Raw genomic sequence first — 19,451 nt, forward strand, 5'->3', positions numbered from 1 at the left:
CCTGGGGGCAGATGTGCATTACTGGGGGGCAGGTTGGAAAACAAAAGGAAATAAAAACAAAAAAAAATATTTTTCTCAATCATAGCTTTTATTTAAAAAAAATAGTTTACATGAATTAACATGTACTAGTAAAACTTTTTTCCTATAGGGTCGTCTTATATTCAGACTTTTTCTTTTTTTCCTAAATTAATATTCAGATTATGGGGGGTCGTCTTATAATCAGGGTCGTCTTATGATCGAGCAAATACGGTATTTTGGTACCTTAATTAATATAGATACAAAGATCAGGATGATAACAATAGATGTTAATTGATATATTAATGATAAAGAAGTTTATCACTCTTATTGATGGACTACGTTTTGCTGCCTTGTGTTTAGTGTTGGTTCGACTGCCACTTAACAGGTTAAGCCACTAATGTGCTTTCGGTTGATTAGTTTTTTCTAAATTCTCGGATGGCTGTTAATATTCTTATTTCCAGCTCCTAATCGCTAATTTGTTGTTTGTATACTAGTTGCGGTTGCAGCTCTGGGAAGCACATTGTCAGGTCCGATCTCTGTGCTGCCAACTCAGAGGTAACGACAGTGCAGATTCAGCAGTTTCTACCGACTCCTCCATGGATGAATCTTCGGAAACCTCATCTGCCAAAGACGTGCCAGCTGGGAGCCTCCGTACAGCCCTGACTGAATTGAAGAGCCTTATACTGAGTGTCCTGGACACCTGTGAATCCGCGGTACGTGTGTACCTTGTATCTCATGCTTGTCTTGTACTCATCCTGTTTGGCATTCCTAAGTGTACAGTGTTACATAGTATTCGAATTTGGCTTTATAAATCCTTTACAATTATCTTTACCCGCTTCTGTACCCTATTATGATTGCCAGCGATCCGCTAACAATCATAGGACACTTGTGGTTCCCTACGGCTGAAGTGACACCTTGTCTGTGTTGGTCTTTCCAGAGCTCAAGAAAATCTGAGGATGATGGTTTAGAGGAACAGATCAAACGGACTAGTGAAGACTCCAGAGCACTGCGGGAACTCTTGCAAGGTGAACAATTGAGAATGAAGCAAACCTTCAACGAGTTGCAGCAACTTCACGAACAGGTAAGACACATATAATTAAATGCAGGAGTAACATGGCTTTCCATTATTAACTGATGCATTATTAACTGATACAGACCATTATTATTATTATGATATTACTGTTCCAGATAACACATGCCAAATGTAGTTTCAGTTAATCTCATCAATATTTAATATGCGATTTACAAAAATAAAGACCCTTTCAACAGAATTTCAAATGTAATTTGGGAGCTGTTTGTTTTAAAATATTGACATAGCTCTTTGGTGTTCTATTGGCCAGTAACAGACCTCCGTGATACAACCATATCATGGTGACTTGTCGCAGTCATTTTCATAAAAGGAACATTTTCTAGCAGTTTCACGGGTGCCGTGTCCTGAAAAAGGAATATGCTGGATATGTTTGCTGCTTTTGTAGTTGTAAGACAGTTGCAACTGTTTAAAGGTTGTTTAGTATTGTGTGCAAAATAATGGTTTCATTCATAATCACCAGTTTATTTTGCCCAAAGAAAACCGTGACATTAGGAATAAATGTGCAAAGAGGGCATTGCCATTAAATAAATGCTGCAAACTAGTGTGCCAGTCACATTAAAGAAAGTATCATTTTGATGAAAAACCTGTAAACTGAGAAAATGCTTTTAAATGTTCAGACATGGCTACTGTTCACCGGCAGCAGTGATGGTACCGGGAAGGGGGAGTTATTTATTATTGCATGGAATATATTGCTTGGAAATTTAATTTCTTTCAAAACCATTTAAAAATCAACCAATGATAGATGTCTTTATGGATATATATGGCTATAAAATATAACTAATCTTGTCTGTGTTACCAAATGGAATGATTTGCTTTTTACTTCCCAGGTGAAGCTGCTGAGTGTTGAGATGACTGCCCTAAAGAAAGAGCGAGATCATCTGCTGATGCAGACCCAAAATACTGAAACACATGAGCAGTTACTGAAGGCAATCAGGGACCGGGATGAAGCTATAGCAAAGTAATGCTCGTATCCTCTGCTACCCCTCATATAGCCAGTGGGGTTTATTTACTAAAGTGTTACTTTGCAGGAACGTTGCAGTTTCACTGTAGCAATTTCACTTCTCATTATGAAGGTCCAACTCTAATAAGCAGAACTGTAGCTAGGACTTCTGGTGCCTGGAGCAGGGTTCTAGGTCATCGCTGACATCACATGCATTCCTGAAAGTGGAAGGGGTGCAGGGGTATTTTCATCACACCTCCTCCTTGTGTCCCTCTTACACCATGAAAGTTATGGCCCTGACAATGAGCTTCTCCTCTAGAAAGATCTTAGCTGACCCTTTATAAAGTGTTGTTCAATTAGTGACATTTCTTGAAAGTCATTTCCCTGGTCATACCTTGCAACGTGCAGGGTTAAATGGTTAGTCATTTATGATACATAATGATGTCAGTAAAAACACATCTTTCTCACTCCTACTTTGCGAATAAACCCAGCAGTTCCTTAAGCACAGTAGCCTGTTAGAAGGACCGAAGGGCTGTTGTGTGTCTGGAAGTGAAGGTTTTAGTTCTAAAGCATTGAGTTTCTCATAGAAACATCGTGTTTTGCTATGTGAAAGAGAAAGAAAGGCTCCAACAGAATGTAGAATAAAAGAAAAGAAGACAAAATTATAGGTTACTCTTTCTGTTATCTTTTGAGGACCAGCTACTTAGGGGATAAGTACCAGACAAAGTTAAGATGACCATCTACCTATCTTCTACATAGCGGGACACTCTCTGCATTAAAAAGGAATATGTTTCTGTTAGAAGTACATTTCTGTAGTGTAGTTGGGCTGCAATCTTCTCTCCAGGGGCAGTTGCATATTTAAATGTTATCGCTAGTATCACATTAAAAATAGTTTTCAAAAATACTGCAGAGTTTCTAGCCTTTACAATATATCCAGGCAGCTAAATATTTGTCATGTGTATGTGTTCTGAGTCTCTTATCTTATTTCCATCTCCTAGACAAACACCCTGACTCCTTATAATACTGCTTGTGGTTTACCACTTATAGAACGGCTTAATATTTCAGCTGGCTAATAAAGGTCTATGAAGGAATGGACTATATTAGCATCACCATAAAGAATCAGCTCAGTGGGGTGTTTGAGCATGGAACACCACCCCAAATATCACATGACTGACAACAATGGCTGACCTTAGGTCTGCAAATAAAGAAGCTTTATTGGAAGAATTTTCTTCAGTTCTACAATGCTATATTACTATATATATAGCACCATATTTAAAAATCTGCTAGTACAGTACACAAAAGTTATAGAGACAACTTTCTACCCGCTGGTCTATCGGGAGATGAGCTGGCTAGCATGGTGGTAGAAAGTGGTGGTAGAGTCCTGCTGGCAAGCAGGCATCAGGGATTGTAGCTTCACATTGCCCCCTCTCTAACAAGAAAAAAAAACAAGGGAGCACAAATTTATCTTTACTTTTAAATAATATACTTTGTAATAATCTAACCATGGTATCGCTAGATATGTGCCAACACAACTTAGCAGTGTAAATCATTGTTTGTTGGCATGCAGACTATGACAGCAAAGGATGGTTTAGGGGGCAAGGGTTCTACATAACTGACCTTCAGATCTCTTTCTCAATGACTGATATCCGATCTCTGATTTTCAGGAAGAACGCAATGGAAATGGAGTTGGCAAAATGTAGAGTTGATTTGATGTCACTGAACACTCAGCTGTTAGATGCCATCCAGCAAAAACTAAATTTGTCGCAGCAGCTGGAGGCATGGCAGGTAAAAGAAATTGCTAAATATATTGTATAATCATGTGATGCACAAAGGTTTTGTGTATTTAAATAAGTATTTTACTGATGTGATAATTAGCAATATACAGCACTTCTGTACTTAAATAATTTTGGCTTTACAGCACCTGCAGTGAGTGAAGCAATTTTGACAAAACATATAGGGCAGGGGCGCCCAACCTGCGGCCCTCCAGCTGCTGCAGAACTACATCTCCCACAATGCTCTTTCAGCTTAGGGGCTGGCTGAGGAGTATGGGAGATGTAGTCCTGAAGCAGCTGGAGGGCCACAGGTTGGACGCCCCTGATATAGGGGATCTTAATTTGATCCTCTGCCAACTAAAAGCCAAAACAAGCATTCCGCAGTGCTTATGTGAAGAGTATTTCTTCACGTTAGCATCTGACCTCGGCTAAATGGCTAACATGCACACTAACAGCCGAGCACCTGCAGTCAACCAGGACAAGCATCATATATCTCAGATAAACCTTGTTTTCTGTAAATTCCAGCAACAAATTCAAAAAAATTCAGAGTTGAATTGCTTTTTAGCCACAGGTTGTCAAGCCTTTAAAAGTAGTGTGGCTACTATCCTTGGGGCACTTTTAAATCAATGATCTGTTATCTGTATTACAAAGTGTCAACCTTTGTAATTGCACGTGTCATTAATAAATAAACAGGAACAGGGAATGGCAGGATGGTAGATTTACCTATACAGTGCAACAGCCAGCTTTCCAAATGCATATATGACCATGCAAAATACCGGTAATTTAGCTAGTAAAACTATTAATAAGGTGTTCGCTGTGCAATCTGTAAGGATCTGTAAATATAAAATCACCTATATATGGTCTTTATTGAAATGAATGTCATATCTACTCTGTTCATAGTTTTGATTTACTGCTTTTAAAGCAGACTACCTACCCCCAAAAATTATACCTTATTGAGTAAAGTACGTATGTTATTTTCAATAGCCTTATACTGTTTTGATAACATTGTTCTACTTGATCCAAAGGCTATTTTCAGGGAGGCTATTCTGGAGGCCAAATGGTCTCTTTAAAATTCTATGTATGAAAATACTCCGTACCAACGTGGAAGTCCTTCGAATCATGACTCTCTTGTGCAACATCATTTTCCAACCGAGTCTTTATTTTTTTCTCTGGACTGTAGTTTGCTTCCTCAGGGCTTTTTACTATCTGGCTCCTTTGGTTTCTGATCTAATGGCCTTTCACAGTTCCTGTACCGACAACTTTAGTTATACACCCCTCCTGCCTTAGAGGTGAGATCTTGTCCCTGTTCAGAGCTTCCTAGCTCTTCCATCACATCCGATTTTCATTCCACCCACTAAAGAAAGCCTTTCAGCCACCAATTCATTATTCACAGAAACTCATGTCATTTTCATAGTGTCGTGAAAAGCCAGCTATCCATCATAATTAAATTCCCATTCTACGTTACACTATTCAGTTGCATGGATGTAGAGTTTTGTTGTCATGTCTTGGTTTATAGTTAATACTATTATATCCATACCAGTATCACTTTATTGACCAGTATCATAATGGAAAATGTTAGTACCCAAAATCTAAATGTCAATTCTCGTTGCCAATGTGGCTCCAGTACTTTATAAAAAAAAATTAGGCTGTTGGGCCATTCCTCTTGATTTTGCGGACTTCACTGTTTTACGCTATGTCCCCTCTGTACATAGATAGTTTGCAGCATTTGCTTTTAATGCCATGTATTCCAGTTCAGACTGGAGAAAAGTCCATTAGCACAAATGAAGGCAATAATCCACATGTAATAAAAACATCTAATTTGTATCTTTAAGATACATCTAAACATTTTACTTGCAGATCTGGTTCTTTACACTGTATGGGAATCTCACAATCACTTCTCAGATGAAGCTTGTACCTTCTCTAGTTGGTGATTTAAACATTGGCAGACTTTTCTGCCCAGTCACTATTGGCAGGAGTAGTTCCAGAAGACTAGACGCTGGCAATTGTTAATATCACTTCACAAAAAATGATAGCAGGAAACACTCGGCAATCTACAGACCAGTAAGTCTTCCATCAGTAGTTGGGAAATTCATGCTGAAGGAAAAGATTGTTAAATATCTGGACGTAAATGGTTCACAAGATCAGAAACAACATGGGTTTACTGCAGGGAGATCTTGCCAAGATAATTTATTTTATGACTGGGTAACTAAAATAATAGACCAGGGAGGAACAGTTGATACAGCCTATCTAGATTTCACTAAGGTAATCCTTTATAGAAGACACAAATAAATTGCTTAGTTTTGGTTTGGATGATAAAATAGTTGAATGGAAAAGGCATGACAAGTAGTTTGTAGTTAATGATGTATATTAACCAGTGGGGTACCTCAAGGATCTGTATCGGGACCCATATATGTTTAATATCAGCAACAACATTTAAAATAATAATAATCTGCTTCGCTTCTTTAAGATGTACTATTATGTCCTATAAAATAGGCCCTAGATGACTGAGGACATAATAGTATGTCCAATGGTTTTTCACCGGTTGGGATGTTAGACAGCCTGGGGTCTCCCCTGTCTGCAGTAGCCAGCATTGCTAGCTTCCTGCTGACTGATCCAGTGTAGCGTTCGATGTGCCAGATACACCGGAATAATGGATAATGTCTGAACAGAAATCTGGCCATTCTCTGCTGGCAGTGTCAGTCCTAACGCTGCTGGAAACAATATTAAATGTTAAAATGTTCCCAAATGTCCCAAGACCCTCCTGAAATCTCTAAAGAGCTCCCCTTTCAGGCTGATCACATGTACTGCAATAAAATAAAAAAGAATGACTCCAGGGATGTCATAAGGGGTACCCCATCCATTTTCAGCAGAGATCTTGGAGGTCTTAAAACAGTGTGTAAATAAAAGGAGAAACATTTTTTAACAATGTATTTGAAAAAAAAATAAATGTAAAAATAAGTGCCCAAACATCTTGTCTCCTTCTCACCAGAAACAAACATAAAAAAAAGTATTGCCCCCAATCCAAAGTGGTAGGAGAAAGTCCTATCTGTCCTTGCTAAAAATGGCAAAAACAGCTCAGGTCACTTGGAAGGTAAAACCCCGGTCACAAAAGGGTTAAGCAGCATGTTTGATCAATGCTGTGATAAGGCTTGGGAAGAAACTGAGGGCGTCCAGCTACCTGGGATTAACCCACATTAACAATAATTAGGTAGGTTTAGCTTTATTGGTCAGACAGATCCAGTATAGATACGTATGTACCTTGTAGGATGGGTGGAACCCTTTACTACATCCTTACAACAGTAAGGCTAAATGTATTAATTGTAACCTCTTAAGGAGCAAATATATTTAGCTTAATATAGGTTCCGCTGCTAAAAAGCAGCCCAGTTTACGTTTAGCAGCGTCCTCCATGTAGAGTAGCACCACACAAGCATAGGTTTCTAGGTTTGCGAGGGTCACTTAATACCCAATTCTATTAAAATTTTAATGTCTTTGTTCAGCCCTTTTATTAAATGTTTAAGAGAATTATACATTTTTCCGTGTTCTTATATGAGAGCAGTGCAACAATATTAGAATATCTGGCCCCCGGGATCTCATAACCACAAGGCATCCTGAAGAATTTTTACATGTTGCCAACTACCACCTTTAGTGCCAGCCTGCAGAATGTATAAACCAACAGGAGGATATTGATTACCTAATGTAATGCACTTTACAGATGGTGACCACCAAAACAAAGCCTATTTGCCAACACTACTTGGGGTGGGCTGTGAATGTTGCATTTATTGTTATTTATAAACCCTTTGTGTTTTGAACAGGATGACATGCACAGAGTCATTGACCAGCAATTGATGGACAAACACCAGAAGGAATGGAACCAATCTGTATATTCCTTCTCCACTGGCCACCAGGTCAAACACTGCAGCAAAGTTACTACGGAGCGGCCAGGAGAGGAGCCCATTGGGACAGAAGGAAGGAGACTCTTCTCGTTTCTAAAGAAAGCAAAGTGTTAGTGTTCAATGTCTCCTCTCAAAGTGAAATTGATTTAGAAATTATATAATGAAAACAATGACGAGTGTTGAAAGACAGCTGAATACTAAAGAAATTATCTTCAACAGGGACGCGCACCAGTAAAGACTGATGCCGACTGGAGCATCATCATCATCATCACTACACGTAACGCCATTTGTAGGGGAGGTCATGGTTTAGCTGTAACTCTAAAGGCCAGGAGAAAACAGGCTTCTGGATAAGGCAGTTTACAGAAAAGCGTTCATGCTTCACAACACTGTGGGGGGGAAACCTAGCGGTATCTTATCTTGTGTTCAACACACGGGTTAAATCGTATCCGAGGGATAATCAAAACATTGTCGTGACACGTTCCGTCCTCGAACATTTATTTTGCATTAGAAGAAAGCATAAAGCAGTCTTCGACCATCAAATATGTTTGCACTTTTAGAGCACCCCATTTCACTCCACGGTTTGTTTCATTACTCGCTCTAGTAAATGGCTGCAGGATTTGCAGTTGTAGAAAAGTTGCTTTCCTTGCAAGGAACAGACTCCCTACCTCTGGTCTTCCAGACAGAGCACAGCACAGAGGAACCGTCACACCCCGTTCCTTACAGCTCACACACTGAGAACTGCTCGATGTACATAGAAAAAACAAATCAGATTTTTTTTTATAAAGGAATATTGCCTACAGTTTGGTTTTATAATATATGCAGAGAATGTCATATTTTAGTACAAATTCTCTTTTTTTAATGTAAAGCCTCTGGAATAAAATATTTCTATGACGTTTTGGGTTTTTTCTTTTCTTACCTTTTCTCCACATTCACTGCTTTCATCAATCTCATAAAGTGACATTTATACATCTTTCACTTAGACATGTGGCTTTATATTTGCTAAATATGGTGTTTATAAACATGCCCCTGGGGGCCGGTATTACTGTGACTTGTGATTAAGCCATTCATCTCATTAACATTACTTACTCTATTATGAAGGGCCAACTCCCATACACTTTTCCCGCACGTAGGGCAGATTTCTCCACGTATGATGAAATGTAACTCACTATGCATTATTCGAGACAACTTTACAACAATAGCTACACTACAGGGGTAAACTTTAATACAGGATGTGTACAATTACTCAGAAAAACAACATTTTCAATTCAGGACCCATAGTTCACATTTTATTAGTTTGTTCCTATTTATGAACAAGATGGTACAAAAAATTTGGCAGATTATTTTCAGAATGGTTTTCCTCTAAATTTACAATGATTTTGTTTTTTTTTTTTCTCAGTCAGATCAAAACAAGTGGCTGGTAACAGATCGGTATCTGCCCAACCTTTCATTAAAAACAAAAATATCCTTGTAGTTTCGTATGCTGCCCTGGACAATGTAATGGTCACTTAAGCATGAATTTAAATACAGACAAAAACTAAACAGCAGAAAAGCAAATTAACAGCGAGGCCTGGTCATTCTCGCCCTAACGGGGGGGATAGAAACCAGGCTCAAGCTAAGGTTAAGACGCCATCTGTACTAAATCTTTAAAAATGTTGATCAGTTCATATTGACGACAGATTGGCGAGAAGAAGCCAGAAGCGATAGGGAGGGAGGCGAGGCTGGTTAACGCAATATACAGTATGTACAGACTCTTGTTAATCAGTCCATAAGGTAGGCACTGCAATTGTCCTTTCCTAGCAGACGCTCTGGACAGGAGTGACAAGGGGGACGACAAGAATCCACGACACCTTCTTGGCACAGCAGTGAAAAGGTGCCCGCGCCTCTCGATAGAAAACCTGGAGTATTTTTTTTTTTTTAAATAAACAGCACAAGATTGACAAAATGCCCCAACCCCTGAAAAGCTGGGCACTGCCCGTGGCACAGGTACTCTTTATCCCAGGAGCGAATGTTCGGACCGAGAGCAGGCTCTCTGCGGCGTGCCAGCCCCCTAGCAGCACCGCTTCTTCCTTTTACTGTTTTTGGTTAATTTGACCACGTCGTTCTGTTGTTGCTGCTGCTGCTTTGCCAAGTTCTCTTTCTTTGCTTTCAAGACTAGCTCAGTAATGCAGTTAAACATCTAAAAAATATACAAAAGAACACACATCAAAGTCTAGTCCTAGTTTTAGTCTTGCTTGAAATAAGCATTAAAATGAATTGCATACATGAAATATCTGTCTCCATTGTGAGCATCAGTATTACCCACTAGCCCCAAGCTAAACTAGGGTTTAGAGAATGGTTGCTTGAATAAAGGGCATTTTCCTGCCAATGGTTCCAGCGAAAGTGAATAATAAACTCATCACACACAGGGCAAAAAAATAAATGCATAAAAATGTGTACGCGATTTGAACTCCTGTTCAGAAAACCTCATCAAGAGGAGGTAGACAAATGAGCATATGAGCATATGAGACTATGAGAGAGAAGAGAGGACAAGAGTCATTCTCCGCTTGTGTATGTAAAAATATGCAAAGAGCAAAACAGCATCTTAATAATGACCGTTTTCAATGGGCAATAAAACGCCTTGGTGAAGGCATCAGTAATCCATGTGTAACAGGATGAAAGGCAATTTAACTAGGTTAACAATAGATTACATTCGTGTTAAAAATGTAACCGTGGAGATTCGCACCTCTTCAACATTGATGTTTTCTTTGGCGCTAGTCTCGAACAACTGAATATCCATCTGCCCGGCAAATTTGAAAGCATCTTCTGTCTCCACCACTTTCCGGTCAGGGTCATCATTCTTGTTACCCACTAAAAGAAAAGAAAAAATTAGAAATGTTGAAGACGTCATTACTTCATTTAAATTATTTCTTAATAAGAAAGTCTCCAAACTCACCTAATATCCGACATACATCGTCACAATTCTGATTTATTTCATGTAACCATCTTTTGACGTTCACAAAAGATTCCGCACTGGTCACGTCATAAACAACAATAACGCCGTGTGTTCCTCTGTAATATCTGCAAGAAACAGAGGTGGCCAGTCAAGAAGACCGCAGGAAACATATCGACAGATCTATTTATCAATGTTGGTGGCAAGACATAGACCCTATAATATCGCAAAATGTACAGAAATAGGGACAAAGTTAAGGATGGGCTGAAATAAGAGAAGCATCCAAGTACAGGCAGGCAGCAAAGGGCAAGGTTACCAGGTGCTGAGGCTGAAAGTAAAAAGTGATCTGGCAAAGACACAGACAATTCAAGACGGATGCAGGACACCATGTTTAGCAAAACTGCTAGATGCACCCACTGACAGAACTGGTTACAATGTACTGCGGCATGGAAATTTTAATGTGTTGACCAGCTCTGAAGCCACGTCCTGCTTGAGGCTTCGTTTAATGATATCACTTCCTACATGACATCGCTAGGAGGCTTTCTCTTGTCGCTCTGACATTGTTCAGTCTAGAAAGGTTCCAAACACACACACAATACCCGGACATTTGACTTCCTGTACAAGCTTTCCTAGCAGCTAACACATACGTGGAGGTGATGGTTCGAAATCGCTCTTGACCCGCAGTGTCCCAAATCTGGAGCTTCACTTTCTCCCCATTGATTTCGACTGTCCGGATTTTAAAGTCAACGCCAATGGTTGTGATGTAGCTGCCTAGGAAATTAAAATAGATGATAAAGTTGGGTGGGTAGACAATCAAAAAGAGTGGATCTGGTTGTTGACGGAAACCTCTTCTCGTGTGTCCTTCAAAACGATGCAGGTAATATTGCCGTTGTAATGAAATACCCTTGAGTCAGCAAGACGTTTATATTAATAGAGAAGTCATATCTATATTGTAACTACTGTAAGTGTCCACAAGTCTTCAGATTCTTAAGTCGGTATGTGTTTCTGTAAAGCATAGAATTATTTGGGGGGGGTAACATTTATCCATATACTAAATGATGGGGGTACACAGCAGAGGGAACATACCTGAAAATGTGTTGTCAGCAAATCTTAGAAGTAAACTACTTTTTCCAACACCTGCAAGGGAAGAGAGAACCACTGATCAAGCTTATGTGTTGATTTACACATTGATAGTAAATTACCTCCTTTAGGTCCTTGAAAGAAAGCAATATATACAACATATAATGTAAATATATATATATAAAGCAAATTATCTTAATTTGGTTTCAAAATCCTATTGTATTATATTGTTCAATTGATGATTGGTTCGGGCTTTGTAAGGGAAGTTGATGAGACTGGAGAGGGACTTTAGGACACAAAACACTTTGCAGACACCACAGAATTCCAAAAGGTGGAAGCCATCAGTAAGGTAAGGTGTCCGGTCGGAGCAGTTTCGGCTTTTAGAGCGCAGGGGTTCACTTTTGTATTTTAAAATAAAGGATGCAGTGCACAATTTCAGACACACACATATACACGTATATAACGCATGCTTTGGGGCCTCAACCATGCGCCCGTTCGTTTGAGGTGACATTACAAGACTGGCCTAAAGTCACCATTGCTAAATATTCCCTGATATCAGCTCCACGTTTTGCGTGACTTTATCCAAAAAGCTGGAGAGCATAGAACGACCTGCTTCGTAGGGATTAAATCCCGTAATTCCCTCGCCACCTGTCAGCACCATACTATTTGGAACAGCACCGGCACCCAACAAGCACAACGAACAATAGTCAAGTCAACTCTACATGTTAATACGTTATGTATTTGTAAAGGGGAATAATCAGTTTATAATGGCTAATAAGACGGAACATTAAATCAGCCCAGAATGAAGGGCTCCATATTGAAACACAAAGGGCACAATACGAGCTTAATATTAAAACACAATGGCACAATAAGAGCTTAATATTAAAACACAATGGCACAATAAGAGCTACAAGCATCGCTCACTCCAAGAATGAAACCTTAAAACAAAACTGCAGAACCACGGAGATGAACAGAGCAGCCTCAACACAGAGGAGGGAAAAGACACGCGGGTGCTCTAAATATCACTACATAAACACCTTTTGCCCACTTGACATGGATGAACACAGGCATGCCCACCACAGGCATTGCCTGCGCACAGACGCCGGGGGCGATCATACAACATGCCAGGAGAAGGAAACTATAATGGGACCATCAAGCCTGAAGAAATGGAGCCAAACAGCACTGCTAAGTGTTTCACCGGGAAATGCTTTACCAAGAAGAACAAGGATGAAGGAAGGGAATTGCGAGAAAAGGATTGTCTGTTCATTTGACCAGAGTCACTTATGGAAAACCTATAATGAACCCTGGATAATCTGCTGGAAACAATGAAAGCAGACTCTGAAAGAACCTCCAATTTAACCCATTGAAGAATTCATCTTGGTAACGGTGGCAGTCCAAGCTTTAATATACACCACGCCTTAGGAAATCTAGTGCCAAACCTGGCCGACCACAAGAAGAAAGGCAGCCATAACCATATACAATGGAAAATATGCCCAAAATGCATCACAACAGGTCAATTCCAATTTGCACATTTTCTACTTGCGCCGTTCTCCTTAATAGCTGATTTCCTGATTACATTTGCTATAATGATATCTCTTGACAATACGTAAACTCTGCTGTGGGTGGATAGAGTAAGGGTTTGGCTCGTTAATCTGCTCAACTCCACGCCTACTGGACCATGTTCCAACGATCACAATATGGACAGGGAAGAACCCCGGGAAGAGAACGAATAATCATGTCTGATGACCACGACTAAAGAGGCAAGCAGCACATCTTTCCCGTGGTCCTCAGAGACAGGCAAACGCAGAGAAAATAGCTTTAAATAAGAGGTCAAAGCCAGGCCTTTCAAAACTCCACAATGTTACGCCCAAAGTTCATCTTTTATAAGCAAGCCTATAGCCATCACTGTTTGGGTACAGCTGGTATAAATGAAGAACAATGTAATCAGAGCGCTATTGTTTACAAGTAATGAGCTATTTTACCTCATGAAAATGGAAATATGTGGCAAAAAGGGGCAGAACTAATCACATCGACCAGTTTTCTAATCCTGCTTTTATATCCATCCTTCTCACTTGCAGCACAGGAACAATAACTTAAAGGGACATTTCAGCCATCATATGGGGTTTAATGCATAACTGTGTGGCCCCTTTAAATGCCTGCAGCGTCCCCATTCCAGATGCATGGGGGGATTCTGCAGACCCCTTCCTGTAATGACCCCCCCCCCCCAGTTACCTGCCATACTAGAGATGCGTTTGGACGTTTCTGGGGCTTTAATGTCCACCATGCAAGCGTGCGGGAAGCAGCAGCAGCCAAACAATGGAGTCAATTGCCAGACCACAGGGGAGGCGATGTGCTGCAGCTTCTACTAAAACCAATTCATTTTGATTTAATGAATGTATTTTAAGGTACCTACAGAGTATTTTAATGCGCAGCTATTGCTCAGGAGGCTACATGGGGCACTGGAGGGTCCCTTAAACAAAAGGGTAAGAATTTAGTTAATATAGTTAAGGTAGCTTTGCTTTCAGTCATTGTGCGATTGCTAGGATGCCAGTATGGAAGGTTACACACCTTTTGAATATTTGATATTTATTACATTTACAATAGATTGTGAGCTCACAAGGGCAGGGTTATGCAATAACGTGGGTTACTTTCACTCTCCCCTATCGCATTAGTGTTATGGAGTCACCCGGCACTCTAACTAAAGCGACACCAACACAACGAAGCCAGACACAGTTGTGACAATAACACAAGACTATTAACTAAAAGCCCAAATCCTAAAAACATTGTCTCTCTGTAAATAAAGTTCATCTCATTTGTTACAATATTCTCATTTTATCAAAATCCATTTCAAGAGAAAATACTAAAAAAAAAACTACGAGATGCCAATAAATGCCTTTATCTGATGGGGGGGGGCAGAACTTACAGTCAAACCTCCCTCTTTTTGTACCTTTATGTTACGCTCCATTTTGGCCATTGTCAGTTTTAAAGCTCTTGTAATGCAGCATTCGGCTGATTGTAACAGTGTTATAGTGGATGGGGACAGTCATCGGCAACTGCTTGTTAGTTGAAGGTGAATTTTATACTAAAAAAATGTTTTAATTCCTGCTAGTAGCAGCGATTAGAGTGCAAGCTCTTGGGGTCATATCTCATTACACTAGAGAAGAGGAAACTATTAGAGCAAATAAGGTATTCGGCAGTATAACCGGGCGAGTTTTCACTTGGCGAGCCGCTGTATACCTTTATCACCGGTAATAAACGTGATGATCAGTGACTATCACAAGCTAGGCCTGGACATTAGACCGGCCGGGATTTATTACAGGTTACAGGGCGGCTGACATGACAGGAAACCGGCCACTGGCACTCCCGAGGCTCTGCAGCCCACTCCCAGTGTGTTCCTTTCCGGTACTGACCCATTGGTCTCTACCATTCAGGCCCAAGCAGAGCCAGCCCTCAGCACCCGCTCTCACCGCTGTCTCCGATGATAAGCAGCTTGAAGAGATGGTCGTAGTCCCGGGCCATGGCGGAGGCCTGTGCAGCTGGTGGGCCGGGTCCCGGGGTCCGCGCGCTCCGCTCCGAACGAATCCGCTTCCCAGACAAACAGCCGGAAGTGACAACCAAGACCGAGCGTAGCAGGCATGCGCGCACCCCGCCCCTGGCAGCCCCACCTGTGCGCGTGCTCCGATGCCTCCATGGAGATTGCGCGCGCCACGAGATCCGCCATCTTGTGTCACCCCACCGGCAGTGGGCGGGGAATGCGATTGAATGGAGTTTGGTCGGTTAGCGGAATATCCCCAAACTACCTTAACATACGTGGAACGAACCGCGAGGACATAATGTACTCACCGGCTCTGTCATTGTCAGAGGGATACATAAAGGCTACTTTGAATCATTGGTCCCCTTAGTCTTCTTTAGCTCAGTATTGAGTGATTGATAACATGTAAAATGGGGTTTGGATACATTAATTCAAATATCACAGTGTGGGGACCAAAACCACCTTGGCTTTCCCTTATGGCCTTGGTTTAAAGTGTTAAGAGTTCATCTAGATCGTGAGCAGGGCCCCCTATACCTGTGTAGGTAATATATAGGTTTCTCAAAGCTGTGTACACTCTTGCTGCGATGTAAAGAAAGGATGAGTACGGTGACCCCATCGGCCATGTTTTCCAGGATACATCATTTCTACTTATTGCTGACCAGCACAGATAAAATGCTGCCCTGCAGTATGTGGGATGTATAGACTTATAGAAGGGAACCAATTAGTCAGTGATACAAATCCCATACATAAGAATGACGTGTAGTGGAAAACATGGCCGATGTGGTCACCATAGCTAAAGCATTAAAGATGCAAATTGATCGTAGAATATTGTAGGTGCAAATTATCCCGGAACCTGCAGCTAATGCAGCGGCCTAGAGCCCCCTTTGCTCTTGGCGAGAAGACCACATTATTTATTTTGTGACCCCAATAAAAAAACTGGATCCATCTACGTGTAAACATGTATTACTGAAAAAGTTGAATATATAATTACATAAGTAGCTTATAGAGCCGTGTCACCGTTAGAAAAGTAATTGCCTGTTTTGGGGCAGTTGAAACGTTTCGAAGACCTATATTGTGTAGATTTTTTGAGGTGCTGTGAAAAAGTATTTGCCCCTTTCCCGATTTCTTCTATTTTTGCTGATTTGTCACATTTTAATAATTCAGACCAGCCAACTCATTTTAATATAAAACAATGTAAGTAAACACAAAATGGAGCTTCTAAATGAACATTTCATTAATTGATGGTAAAGATTCCTCAAAACCTATAACACCCATGTGAAAAAGTTATTGCAATCAAACTTTTGCGATAACTGCCAATAAGTCTTTTACGTGGCTGCGGAGGAGTTTCCGCCCGGTCTTCTCAGCAGAATAGTCCATGGTTTCAAGTGAGGACTTTGACTAGACCACTCCAAAACCTTCATTTAGTTTCTTTTGAGCCATACAGAGGTTTACTTGCTCGTGTTCTTCAGATCATTGTCCAGCTGCATAACCCAACTGATCTTGGGCTTTTGGTCAGGAACTGATCACCAGACATTCTCCTTCAGGATTTTCTGGTAGAATTCATGGTTCCATCACTTATGGCGAATCGTCTAGTTTCTGAAGCAGCAAAGCAGCCTCACACCATGACACTACCACCACTGTGTTGGTATGATGTTCCTGTCATGGAGCGCTGTGTTCCATCTTTAATTTCAAAGAAAAGCCAGCATTTTCTACCAAGATAGGAATGTGAGCAGTCAATTAGACAAGGTGTTCTGGAACATCATATGCTCTCCATGTCTTGCTATTGATAGACCAGTATAAATGTGAAGCCTTCTCCACTCAGATCAGCACCCATATGTATTTATTTACATGACTCAATGTTAAATTATATTTCCTGCTTCTCTGTAAGTATAATAAAACAAAGGTTTATAGAAATGACTTTGTAACCCTTTCCAGACTGAAAGATGTCAATGACTGTTTTTTAATTTCTTGCTTTTTGAGACCTTTTAGCCTTCTTCACTTTGCAGGACAGGTTCTATTTAATCGATGTTTAGATCCAACAGGGCTGCTATGGGTGTGTCTAGCGAAAATGAACCCAAATATCAGCGGCTAATACTTTTTCTACAACACCCCCAAGGAAGGAACAGCATCACTTTGAGAGGCAACTTAATTCCAGGCCCAAGATGGTGACACACAGGGATATCCGACATTAACGTCACAATGGGGTCCGCAGCATGTATATAAAAGGTGCTCTACCTTGTTTCACTTATCAGTGCATGCACCGCACCTCAATCGTCTCTAAACATGAAACCTTTAAAGGACACACGGACGTGCAGTCGTCATGCTGTTAAGCTTTCATTCTCGTGAACTGCACGTCCGTAAACACGGGAGCTGTTGTGTTACCGCTATGTCCTTAAAGCGGGTATATGCCTGTAATGAAAGTGTAAACGGCTTTTTTATTGCTATTTCCATGCTGCTGCTGTATTGGTTCTTCTGCATTCCATATAACTTTTGTACATGTGCCGAGACATTATATTTTGCTGACCCCTTTTTACATTTGGATTGCCCACAATAGTCAAAGGGAATCACATAATGAAATAAATTCGCTGAAGCTATACATTATACAGGTGTCTAAGACATTTGAGTGCTGGTATTGACCGTTGGGATGTAAGAACGCTTTTTTTTGTTTTTAATTATTCTGAGCACATTAAAAATATTTAAAAAAAGCCAATATTCTGGCGCATGTACATGTTACTCGTGATCAGCTGCTTGTTTATTGTGTATGTACGGATAGCGTGAATGCAGAAGCACAGGCTTCAGGCTTTTACATATACAACAATTTTAAGAGCCCCGTCCTTAAAGAATAACCCTAACAAAAGAATATTACTGGAAAAAAATTCCAGGAGCTCCTATTGGGGGCAACAATCTTGTTTTATATTCATTATGTATCATTTTGTGACGCCTAAAAAACTGAACATTATCCAAAATGAAGTACTTGATGGTGATCGCCTGTGTTTAAAGTAGTTCTTTTTAACCGAGGTGGTGGATACATTAAGTGGGACAATATCCCAGCAGAAGTGGTAGAGGTTAATACAGTGAGGAGATTCAAACATGCATCAGACCAAGGACCGATTATTTGATTTATTACAACAGAAAAGATGTGCTGATGGGTTCCTATCTGCCCAAAACAATTTCTTCTCCTTCCCAGCCCAATATTACTGTCCAAAATAGCGATCAGATGATTTAGCGCCTTCATAATGGAAAGTGAAATCAGAGAAGCTACCATCTCTGAATATCAGACATCCAGTGGACTCCAAGTTGCTTTCAACGCAGGGGTTTGAAGCACAATATAAAATAAATCCGTCATATGTACCTGGTGGGTCCAGCTCCAAAACTGAATAGACCCTGACAAGTTCAAAAATTGCCAATAAGCTACATTGACTGAATACTAAACTGCTGGACACACTATCAAGATTTAACAACTGTACGCATGCAACGGCAGGTTATAATGAAAACATTCAGATATACATAGGCTGAAGTTTTCAGATGGACAGAGACTGTTTGTTTTTTATCAAAATCCTGGAACTGGGTAAAGTCAATAATTCCCAATGACCATAAGAGGTGTTGACCGTAAGAGGTGTTGCATGAGTTTTGCAAACACTAGTTGATAAACGTTGGGCATAGACTAACACAGGAGAAATATAATTGCGTAATGAGCTATATCTAGAATAATGGCAATAATGTGCGAATTAGAACACGTACAACAAAGAGTTTCCTTTTTAAGGCTGTACATGTTAAATATAAAGTGATTTCAGCATGCTCCCCGAGCATCACCTCCTTGCAGGCTTGTGTTAGAAATTAACTACATGGCCCACCGTACATGTCACTGCCAAAAAAAGGAACATTTCTTGTTCTGCCCAGGGGAAGCAGGAACCCAGTGGAGTCACGTGAATGTACATCATGTCACATGACCCTGCTCCATCCCTGCTTCCCTTGGGCGGGCCAAGAGAAGCTCAGAGTGCGAGCAACACAGAGGAAAGCAGCAGGTCCCCTGCAGAAGTCTGCAAGTGAGAGATCTGCAGTTCAGGTAAGGCAGTGAGGGAGGATGTATGAATGAGTATGCGTGATTGAGGGAATGAATGAGTATCTGCAAATGATTAGTACCTGAATGAGTATATGAGTGAATCCTGAATTTTCGGTTTCCGTGCATCCCTAATT

The 19,451-nt window shown here is 40.6% G+C and overlaps 2 protein-coding genes across 4 annotated transcripts in view; one reads left to right on the forward strand and one right to left on the reverse strand.

Annotated features, from left to right (window-relative positions):
* The window catches only part of BICDL1 (BICD family like cargo adaptor 1), a 28,360-nt gene extending 20,136 nt beyond the window's left edge, over window positions 1–8,224 (forward strand). The window contains exons 6-11 of one of the 3 annotated variants that reach the window (XR_008354931.1): window positions 513–731; window positions 956–1,099; window positions 1,936–2,066; window positions 3,713–3,833; window positions 5,001–5,109; window positions 7,633–7,760. Coding sequence is in view for 2 of the 3 variants with exons in the window: in XM_053469779.1 (XP_053325754.1) it covers window positions 513–731; window positions 956–1,099; window positions 1,936–2,066; window positions 3,713–3,833; window positions 7,633–7,822; window positions 7,933–7,955 (828 nt within the window). In the remaining variant the exon portion in view is untranslated. Of the gene's footprint in view, window positions 1–512; window positions 732–955; window positions 1,100–1,935; window positions 2,067–3,712; window positions 3,834–5,000; window positions 5,110–7,632; window positions 7,867–7,932 lie in introns of those variants that run through there. The other 2 variants (XM_053469779.1, XM_053469788.1) reach the window with 2 other exon arrangements.
* Window positions 8,225–8,913: 689 nt separating this feature from the next.
* RAB35 (RAB35, member RAS oncogene family) lies at window positions 8,914–15,344 on the reverse strand. The gene is made up of 6 exons (XM_053469931.1): window positions 15,190–15,344; window positions 11,729–11,779; window positions 11,290–11,413; window positions 10,646–10,770; window positions 10,436–10,560; window positions 8,914–9,889 (listed from the first exon to the last, which is right to left on the reverse strand). The coding sequence occupies exons 1-6, from the start codon at window positions 15,239–15,241 to the stop codon at window positions 9,761–9,763; spliced, it is 606 nt and encodes a 201-aa protein (XP_053325906.1). The 5' UTR covers window positions 15,242–15,344; the 3' UTR covers window positions 8,914–9,760.
* Between the last annotated feature and the right edge of the window lie 4,107 nt (window positions 15,345–19,451).

The sequence above is a fragment of the Spea bombifrons genome, chromosome 1 (assembly GCF_027358695.1).
Source record: "Spea bombifrons isolate aSpeBom1 chromosome 1, aSpeBom1.2.pri, whole genome shotgun sequence".
Taxonomy (NCBI): Eukaryota; Metazoa; Chordata; class Amphibia; order Anura; family Pelobatidae; genus Spea; species Spea bombifrons.